Source organism: Bufo bufo, chromosome 3 (assembly GCF_905171765.1).
Source record: "Bufo bufo chromosome 3, aBufBuf1.1, whole genome shotgun sequence".
Classification (NCBI taxonomy): Eukaryota; Metazoa; Chordata; class Amphibia; order Anura; family Bufonidae; genus Bufo; species Bufo bufo.
The window spans coordinates 367,796,543-367,807,101 of NC_053391.1; the positions used below are offsets into that span (position 1 = coordinate 367,796,543).

A 10,559-nucleotide genomic window follows, 5' to 3' on the forward strand; every position below is an offset into this window, starting at 1 on the left:
GGCCTTAATACTTGATCCATGTAATTGCTTATCCCTTGTGTCAGGCTGTCATTTCCAGACACTATTGGCCTCCCTGGTATAGGTATCTTCTTTTTGTGTACCTTCAGGAGGGCATAGAAGGTCAGGATTGGTGAATATTTTGAACTTTTGACTTTCAGGCTCCATATCTCACCATCCACTACAGCTTGTCATGTAACTGCATTTCAACAGTTTTAATTTTTATTATTTTGTTAGTATTTTGCAAGTCCACTTTTGGCTTTCAACACTGCCTGAATCCTTCTCAGCATGCTCTCGATCAGATTCAAGGATGTCTTGACCAAAATCTGTTCTCAGGTCTCTTCTACACGTTACCAGTGTGAGTGCATACTGGTCAACTCACTTGGGTACGAATACAGCTTTTCCTTCAACTCTACCCACAAGTGTATGATTAGGTTGAGGTCTGGGTACTGTGGGGGCCAATCCAGCACCTCTACTTCATTGTCATTGAGTCATTTCTTCGCCAATCTCGATGTATGCTTCAGGTCGTTGACCTGCTGGAACACTATGTCGTCCTTTTCGCACCAGAACTGATAGACCCTGTGATGAGCCGACTGGTTGCCTCCGATATTTTGCCTGGACGTCCACCTCTTGGCTTTGGAATGGATGGATGGACTTCATTTCGTATTCTTCCAGCTGTCATGGCACTCACATGATGCACTTTGGCAATTTTCTTGCCCGAGATACCGCTATTGATGAGTTGGATGATGCTGTTTCTCTTTTCTTGGGAAATCATCTTCATGGCTGCTCCTCGATTTGAACCAGTGACCTTTCACTTGGGAATCAACCTAATAACACACTGAGCTATTAGGGAATGTGAGAATAGGTTGTAATTTGTAGTATACAAGAAGAAAAAGATTGTTCCACCACCTGGAGCAAAACAGTAACAATGCAGTTACATGACAAGAATCTGCATAACTAATTATATGCTAAATAGTTGCAAGTGCAGTTTATGTATGAGATAGCCTAGATGACTGTCTATAAAATAATGTCAGTCTCACGTTGTAAGTTGTAGTGGATGGTGAGATATGGAGCCTGAAAGTCAAAAGTTCAAAACATTGTTACCCTTTTGCTCGTCAGTGTACCTGATACTGGTGGAACAAATTATCCACAAATAAAGTTACTCGCCATTCGTCTGTGCCTATTCGAGTCCCTTCAAAAATGACAGTTCATTTTGATTACTATAAAATGAATAGGCTGTAATTGACGTTAATTTTACAGTTTTATTAGAAAAATATTTTATATAACATTGTCTTACACAGTGTTCTGTATAGAAGGCACTACATTGCATCTGTGGACATAATATCACACTGACATTCAACTAGAGCTTCACTGTATCCCAACATCTCCAGGAGACTCTTTTTCTCATAAAAAATAACAGATTCACAATCTAGTTACTTTCATAATCCAGACACTTGACTGATCTAAAGTAAAGAGAAGATGTATATATCATTTTTCTTGATTAATGAGAATCTGTCTCCATTCCAAATATAACCAAGAATCACAGAGTCAAGACACATATCACAAAAAATAGGGTCACACAGGTGGAGACAAGGGTTTAGCCCCCAAGAAGCGGGGAAGCCCTTGTCAGAGTGGTAACAGGGACTGTTACAGGGAGAGACTATCATGATCCCAGGTCTGCACGAACAAAATTCTATAGAATATGCCCACGGAACTGTAAGAAATACACACTCACTGCTCAAGTTAGTACAGTGGCTTCTCTGTTAAATCCTTGAATGTTATAATTTTCTCTGTAACTATGGCTATTTATAAGGTATTATGTACCAGGAGATGATACCTCTGAGACCTGGACCTACCTCCAGAACAGGAACCCCGAAGTGAGTGGAGGGTAGTCCTGCATGCACAGCCCCCCCCATATTTATTTCTATGGGACTGCTGAAAATAGCTGAGCGCTGGCTTGGCTATCTCGTGCAGTCCCATAGAAGTGAATGGAGTAGTGGCTGCGTTTGCGCAGTGCACTCGCCATGCATTTCAATGGGACAATTGAAAATAGCTGAGCACGTTCGCTTGGCTATTTGCAGAACTCCCATAGAAATTGTCATGCACGCGCAGCGCTCTCCTTCACTTTCGGGGACCTGTTCTTGAGATAGGTGCGGGTCTCAGAGGTGGGACCCACACGTATATGACTTTTACGGCAGATCCTAGTTATATGCCATAAAAGTCTGAGATAACACAACACCTTTAAAGGGGTTGTCTGGGTTCAGAGCTGAACCTGGACATACCCATATTTTCACCCACGCAGACCCCCTGAAGTTAACATCGGAGCATCTCATGCTCCGATGCGCTCCCTTTCCCTGCGCTAGATCGCGCAGGGCAAGGGTTCTTTTGTTTACAATAACACACTGCCGTGCAGAAGCTTCCTCCCGGCAGTGTGTTCGGTGATATCACGGGCTCTGATGGGCGTGCTTTAGCGCTTCCCTGGCCATTTTACTGGCTAGGGAATCGCTAAATCCCGCCCATCAATGCCGGTGACGTCACCGGGCTTCCTGGCAGCCCATGGAGAGCCTGGTTTGTCACCGGAACTCCGGAAAATGCGCAGGGCAAAGGAGAGCATCAGAGTATGAACTGCTCCGATGCTCAAGTCAGGGTGGCTGCCTGGGTGAAAATGGAGGTATGTCCGGGTTCAGCTATGAACCCGGACAACCCCTTTAACTAGTGAGAGATACTCTGAGCAAAACACTTGGTCAGTTGTTTGGACTGATCCAGTCGTTTTGCTAAAATTTGTAACTCCAGTGTGAGCAGAGTGCTGCAATCTGCTGAATACAGAGCATGTGCCATAAAATCCTCACTCATGAGCTCTCGGCCCTCCATGCCCCCTCCGCTGAGTGATATTTTTCGTCTTTTTACAGTCCGCAGCTAAGAAAAGAGGAGCGGGGGTGAGGCTTAGGCCTCATGCACACAAACGTATTTTCTTTCCGTGTCCGTTCTGTTTTTTTTGCGGACCGTATACGGAACCATTCATTTCAATGGGTCTGCAAAAAAAACTGAAGTTACTCCGTGTGCATGCCGTTTCCTGTATGTTCGTTCCGCAAATAGAACATGTCCTATTATTGTCCGCATTACAGACAAGGATAGTGCTGTTCTATTAGGGGCCAGCTGTTCCGTTCTGCAAAATATGGAATGCACACCGATGTAATCCGTATTTTTAGCGGATCCGTTTTTTGCAGACCGCAAAATACATACGTTCGTGTGCATGAGGCCTTAGCCAGAAAGCTCATGAATGAGGACTTCCCAGGCGCATGCTCTGTAGTAAGTGGACTCCAGTGATCGGCTTGTGCTGGAGCTGTTCAATACAGATTTTAGCAAAACAACTAGATCAGTTCAAGTAAGTGACCCAGTGTTTTGCTCAGGGTATAGGGCACAAGTTTATGCTGCCTCAGATAGAGGCAAAAACGGGTGATAGATTCTCTTTAATATCATGGCAGCAATACCTTCTGTACATAGCCGGCTTCTTTACATGCCTTCCACTCAAACTCATTTGCCTCAGTCACTGACAGAACTTCCCACACAGATTGAAATACCCAACGTAGTAAGAAGCAACCCAAGAACAGCTCCTATTGAAAATAGTAAAAGGAGACATAAAAACTAACATAAGAATGAAAAGAAATAGTATAATAAACACAGTGAAACCTCTGCAAAAGACCTCACATCCCCTTTATCCAGACCTCCTGTGACAGATTTTCAGTTTCACCATATACTAAGTCAGGGGTGTAGTGTGGTGGGGGGGGGGGTTGCCCCGGGCGACAAATTGCAGGGGGCGCCGGGCAGCAGGCATTTCAATAAAGGCCATGGGAGCCTTTGGCTCCCGTCCCCTCCATTCTGCCTCATAGGCTTCAGGCCACCAGGGCTGAAGCCTATGAGGCAGTATAGCGGCGCAGGAGATCGCGATTACCTCACTGTGACCTCCTGCGCCGAGTCTCGCGAAATGATGTGATGACGTGGCGCAGGAGGCCACAGTGATGTGTTTGTGACCGCCTGCGCCGGGACGCGCGAACTCAGGCCAGAAGCAGTGATGGAGTGAGGAAGAGAGGTGAGTATTGATTTTATTTTATGTAAGTATCCTAAGGCAGGCAGCACTATGGAGGAGGGGGGCATTATCAATACCACAAAAGAGGAAGCATACCAAGGAGGCAATTATGTAGAAAAAATGTGGGCCATTGTATATGACAATGCTAATAAAGAGGGGGCCATTAGAATAATAATACAGAGGGGGCCATTATAATAATAATAGTACAGAGGGGGCCATAATAATAATAATAATACAAAGGGGGTCATTATATTAATAATAATGATAGTAATACAGAGGGGGCCATTTTATTATTATTATTATTAGTACAGAGGGGGCCATAATAATAATACAAAGGGGTCCATATTAATAATAATACAGAGGGGGCAATAATAATAATAATACAGAGGGGGTCATTATATTAATAATAATGATAGTAATACATAGGGGGCCATTATAATAATAATAGTACAGAGGGGGCCATAATAATAATAATACAGAGGGGTCATTATATTAATAATAATGATAGTAATACAGAGGGGGCCATTATAATAATAATAATAATAATAATAATAGTACAGAGGGGGCCATAATAATACAAAGGGGTCCATATTAATAATAATACAGAGGGGGCAATAATAATAATAATAATAATAATAATACAGAGGGGGTCATTATATTAATAATAATGATAGTAATACATAGGGGGCCATTATAATAATAATAGTACAGAGGGGGCCATAATAATAATAATACAGAGGGGGCAATAATAATAATAATACAGAGGGGGCAATAATAATAATACAGAGGGGGTCATTATATTAATAATAATGATAGTAATACATAGGGGGCAATAATAATAATAATACAGAGGGCCAATAATAATAATAATAATAATACTACAGAGGGTGTCATTATATTAATAATAATAATGATAGTAATAAAGAGAGGGCCATTATAATAATAGAGGGGTCTTGTTACTGCTGGGGGCACTATAGGAGGCCTTATTTCTATTAGGGGCCTATGGGGGCATTTTTATTTAGCACATATTAATGGGGATGCTATTGGAGGTACTGTGGGGCAGTGTCCTCAGGACCCACCTACCGGTCATGATGTAAGAATATCCCACAGAATGAATACCTGTGATAAGACCTGATGCACTGACACTAATTGTATCACCTGCTCAATACTAAGGAAATTCTGAACACATGACCGGCAGGTGGTCCCTGAGGACTGGAGTTGGGAACGCTATTACCATGGAGGACAGTTTGGGAGCATGATATTATGGGGAACTATCTGTCCGGCTCTACCACAGTATTGGAGGTAGCAGCAGGATGACGGTGTTGAGGCATCAGGAGGGGCAGGACGATAGTAAAATAAGGAATCTAATTTTTTTTTGCTGTGAAACTCTGCAGAGATGAGACGCGGCTGAAAGAAGGTGTCATAGCGGTCTTATCTCCGAATGAAGACGCTGAGGAAAGTCTACATCACAGGAGACGTCACTGGATGGATGAGGTATGTGGTTCTGTATCTACTGTATATTTTGTAGCGATGTATGAAATATCCATCCACATATCTGTTTACAGTAGGGTTGGGGAAGGTTGGCTATAGAATTTGGCCCACACTGCAGCAGTCCGGCCCCAGACTTCAGGTCACACTGTTCTGAATTCTGGGGGCTCACACCCATCTACTACATTATCTGCACTCAGAGAGTTATCACTGTGTTATATGTGGTGTTACATAGGACTGCAGGTGACCTCTACTGCACTATCCGCAAAATAAAAGGGGCGTGGCCACAGTTGGGGGGGTGCAATACTTGACTTGCCCCGGGTGCTGGCAACCTACGCTACACCACTGTACTAATACTGCTATCACAAGACAATGAACCACAATGAACTGCACAAGAACAATAAACTAATCCATAATTCTGGTATCAAAAGTGGTGTAAAGGAAAAATGGCTCAGTTGCTTATAGCAACCAATCAGATTCCATCTTTTATTTTTCACAGCTCCTTTGGAAAGGAGGAATTAAAGGATTTAAAGGATCAGTCAAGTTTCCTTTACACCAGTTTTGATACCTCTACCTCAACTTTAATCACGTTAAGAGCTCATGCACGCGACCGTTATTTTAGTCCGGATCCGATTTTCTTTGGACAGTTGGATGAGGACCCATTCACTTCAATGGGGCTGCAAAAGATGCAGACAGCACACCGTGTGCTGTCCTCATCCGTATGTTCATTCCACGGCACCCGCAAAAAAATAAAACCTGTCCTGTTCTTGTCCGCATTACAGACAAGTATAGGAGAGTTCTATGAAGGAGCGGACGGTCAGTTCCGCAAAATGCGTAACGCACATGGACGGTATCCGTGTTTTGCGGACCGCAAAAACCTCTATGGCCATGTGCATGAGCCCTAAGGGCCCATTCACATGACCGTATTTTTGGTCTGCATCCGATCCACATTTTTTGCAGATAGGCTGTGGACCCATTCATCTCAACGGGTCCGCAAAGAAAGCGGACAGCACACATACGTGCTGTTCACATCCTTATGTCCGTTTCGCAGCCTTGCAAAAAAGGTAGAATGTGTCCTATTCTTGTCAATTTTGCAGACAAGGATGGGCATTGTTACAATGGATCCGCAAAGAAAAAAAAACGGATGCTAATTGCATACGGTCGTGTGAATGCACCCTAAGGCCTCTTTCAGACGGGCGTTGCAGGAAAAGGTGCGGGTACGTTGCGGGAACATGCACAATTTTTCCGTGCGAGTGCAAAACATTGTAATGCGTTTTGCATGCCCGTGAGAAAAATCACGCATGTTTGGTGCCCAAACCCAAACTTCTTTACAGAAGTTCGGGCTTGGGATCGGTGTTCTGTAGATTGTATTATTTTCCCTTATAACATGGTTATAAGGGAAAATAATAGCATTCTGAATACAGAATGCATAGTAAAATAGCACTGGAGGGGTTAAAAAATAATAAAAAATAATTTAACTCACCTTAATCCACTTGATCGCGCAGCCAGCATCGCTTCTGTCTTCTTTCTTTGCTGTGTGCAGGAAAAGGACCTGTGGTGACGTCACTCCAGTCATCACATGGTCCGTCACATGATCCATCACCATGGTAAAAGATCATGTGATGACCGGAGTGACGTCACCACAGGTCCTGTTCCTGCACACAGCAAAGAAAGAAGACAGAAGCGATGCCGGCTGCGTGATCAAGTGGATTAAGGTGAGTTAAATTTTTATTTTATTTTTTTAACCCCTCCAGCGCTATTTTACTATGCATTCTGTATTCAGAATGCTATTATTTTCCCTTATAACCATGTTATAAGGGAAAATAATAATGATCGGGTCTCCATCCCGATCGTCTCCTAGCAACCGTGCGTGAAAAATCGCACCGCATCCGCACTTGCTTGCGGATGCTTGCGATTTTCACGCAACCCCATTCATTTCTATGGTGCCTGCGTTACGTGAAAAACGCACAAAATAGAGCATGCTGCGATTTTCACGCAACGCACAAGTGATGCGTGAAAATCACCGCTCATGTGAACAGCCCCATAGAAATGAATGGGTCGGGATTCAGTGCGGGTGCAATGCGTTCAACTCACGCATCGCATCCGGCGGGAATACTCGCCCGTGTGAAAGGGGCCTAAGACTGAATAAAAACTTGCAAAAAAATGCAGGAAATAAAACACGGTATAAAACACTGTATGATGCAATAGCATTTTCTGATTCTGACTGGTTTGTCTATGCAGAACCAGTAGTGCCACAGAAATGGCTCCAGTAACTCACCCTTTCCTCCTATGTCCTCTCCAAGTAGCTTTCCAGTCACCGCTGTAAACACCAGTGCAAGAGAATTACAGACAGGTACGACCAGCGACAGATCTGCAAAGCAGTAGAAGTAAGCTTGTGGTAATCCTGTGCTGAAGATGGTGCAGAACATGTTCTATGACCTACCTGCTGAGGCCAACGTAAGGTAAAAAACCACGGATCCTCCCTGGTTCAGCAAAAATGGGACCACATACTGAAATAAAAGAAGAGTATACATGACTATATATCAATTACAATCTAATATTGCTCAGTAAATTCCTGACATGACGTACCCACAAGAATATTTGGACCCCAGCGATTACTATACACTCTGCCAAGTTCACTGTTATCACTGCCACTCTGGGGGACACTTCAAAACAGCCGCAGAGAAATGCCCATAGAAACCAATCAAACAATATGGTCACAATTGGCAGATATTCTGCAGTGGAATTTCACCACTGTTCTATGACAAAGCCACAGCCAAATCCAGCAAAGGGTGAAATCATGCTGTGGATTTAAAATCAGCACCACCAGTGAATTTCATCTCACCACACACGATCTCAGATCGGCTGGAGGACATCACCCTTTGAGCAGCCCACTTTTCAAGGCACATTCTTGCAGGAGGCCTGCTTGTGAAACACAAAGTGAGAGCATGAAATCTGCACCAAAACCGCAGAAAAACCACACACATATTAATCCGCGCTATATAGCAGCATTTCTGCAGATCTCATCCTTCCATTAAAGGGGTTTTACCATCACACACAATAGGGGCATATCGCTAGGATATGCCCCCACTGTCTGATAGGGACCCGTACCTACAATGAGAATGGAGCGGGGAAATGAACGGAGGGCGCACTGCGCATGCGTCCTCCATTTATTTCTATGAGGCCGCCAAAAATAGCCAAGTGCTGGCTTGGCTATTTCCGTCTGCCCCATACAAATGAATGGGAGCAGGGGCCGCGCATGTGCAATGCGCTCCCATTCACTTCTATGGGAGCAGCGCTTGGTGGTGGACGGATCCTGGGGTCCTCCAGTCACAGCTCTCCCCTCGTTGTAGGTGCGGATCCCAGAGGTAGGACCTGCACCTATCAGACAATGGGGGCATATCCTAGCGATATGCCCCCATTGTATGTGATGGGAATACCCATTTAAAGGGGTTGTCCATAACCCTGTTATCATCAAGGCATCCCCCCTAATATGAGTAGTAATGCCTTCACAGAGTTACACAACTTTTTGGAGAATAACTGGCAAGCAATGATCAGAGGCATACACTCTCTGTGGCTACAGGGGTGCTATCAGTAGGTTTTCTTGCTCCTGGAAGAGCCAATCACCATTACCGTGCATTGTGCCCTCCCCAGCCACAAGACCCAGTTAGTAGGGGGTGTTAATGGACCAGAACCCTCCTGCTCTATTCAAAGTTAATAACGCTGAAGGATGCATAGTCTCTATTAGGCCTCATGCACACGAACGTATTTTCATTCCGTATCCGTTCCGGGTTTTTTTGCGGACCGTATACAGAACCATTCATTTCAATGGGTCTGCAAAAAAAACAGAAGGTATTCTGTGTGCATTCCGTTCCGCCAAAAAAATAGAACATGGCCTATTATTGTCTGCGTTACGGACAAGGATAGTACTGTTCTATTAGGGGCCGGCTGTTCCGTTCTGCAAAATACGGAATGCACACGGATGTCCCCTGTATTTTTTTGCGGACTGCAAAATACATACGGTCATGTGCATGAGACCTTAGTATGATAGACTATGAAGTCTGTGGCGGTACACAACCCCCATCCACTCTGGAAGTAGACAAGCAGGAAACTAAACCACGGAGAACCCGAAAGAGACGAAACCCAGAGGTGGGGAGCAGGTAAGTATCCTCTCCTCCAGAGCCCTGGCAGGGAGATGGGGCTGGTGAAAACTTTTGTAAAGGACATCTATCAGCATTTTTGTACCTATGAGGGCTTAGCAGCTGAAGGCATCTGCGTTGGACCCATGTTAATATGTGTGAGCATTGCTGAGATTTTTTTTTAAATCTATGTAAATAAGCCTTGAGGAGCATCGGGGGCGGTTCAATTGCACCTTAAATCTCAGCTCTCTGCAACTGCCGCTCCCTCTACACTTTGATGGACAGGACCAGGCAGTGAAAATGTGATCACGTCTGCCTGGCCCTGCAGAGGGGGCGCCGGTGTAACAGCAACGCCCCCATTGCTCCTATGGGCTCATTTGCATATATTAAAACATAACTTTTCTCAGCAATGCGGGCACATATGAACATGGGACCAACACAGATGTCTTCAGCTGTCATGCGCACATGTAACAGGTCTGCCAGTGTTATAGGTACAAATCTGCTGACAGGTGCCCTTTAAAGCTGCCCCTTTAAGGAGACACCTTATTGTTATTTCTGCCTGTAAGAGGTTTTACAACTACCCTGTAGTTAGATATCAGGAACGTTGCTTCATACAGCAGCCTCCGTACTCTCCCTTCCACTCTCACACGTTCCACCCCCTCTGCTCCTCTTCTCAGGAAGGGGTTGGTGACCCCCCAGAGTACGGACACAAACAGAAGAGAGCACACATGGCCTGCGGATGGAGACATGGGGCACTAGAGCCCACAGGCGATGCACTAGCAGTACTGCGGCAAGGATCCATGCACAGTGTTCCCACTGCTACGCTGTACTGACAGCACTTCCGGCGC

General features: G+C 44.7%; 1 protein-coding gene across 1 annotated transcript; it reads right to left on the reverse strand.

The window, feature by feature from the left end:
* Nucleotides 1-1,239: 1,239 nt before the first annotated feature.
* TMEM234 (transmembrane protein 234) lies at nucleotides 1,240-10,557 on the reverse strand. The gene is made up of 5 exons (XM_040424565.1): nucleotides 10,293-10,557; nucleotides 8,016-8,082; nucleotides 7,851-7,943; nucleotides 3,489-3,611; nucleotides 1,240-1,460 (listed from the first exon to the last, which is right to left on the reverse strand). Exons 1-4 carry the CDS (start codon nucleotides 10,458-10,460, stop codon nucleotides 3,541-3,543), a joined length of 399 nt encoding a protein of 132 aa, XP_040280499.1. The 5' UTR covers nucleotides 10,461-10,557; the 3' UTR covers nucleotides 1,240-1,460; nucleotides 3,489-3,540.
* Between the last annotated feature and the right edge of the window lie 2 nt (nucleotides 10,558-10,559).

Bases quoted from the DNA above. Each gene is read 5' to 3' on its own strand.
- TMEM234 (XM_040424565.1), bottom strand. From the start codon at position 10,460: ATGTCTCCATCCGCAGGCCATGTGTGCTCTCTTCTGTTTGTGTCCGTA. The intron at 7,944-8,015 runs GTAGGTCATAGA...ACTGCTTTGCAG, and splicing joins CCTTACGTTGGCCTCAGCAG to ATCTGTCGCTGGTCGTACCT. The intron at 3,612-7,850 runs GTGAGTTACTGG...TATTTTCAATAG, and splicing joins AGAGGACATAGGAGGAAAGG to GAGCTGTTCTTGGGTTGCTT.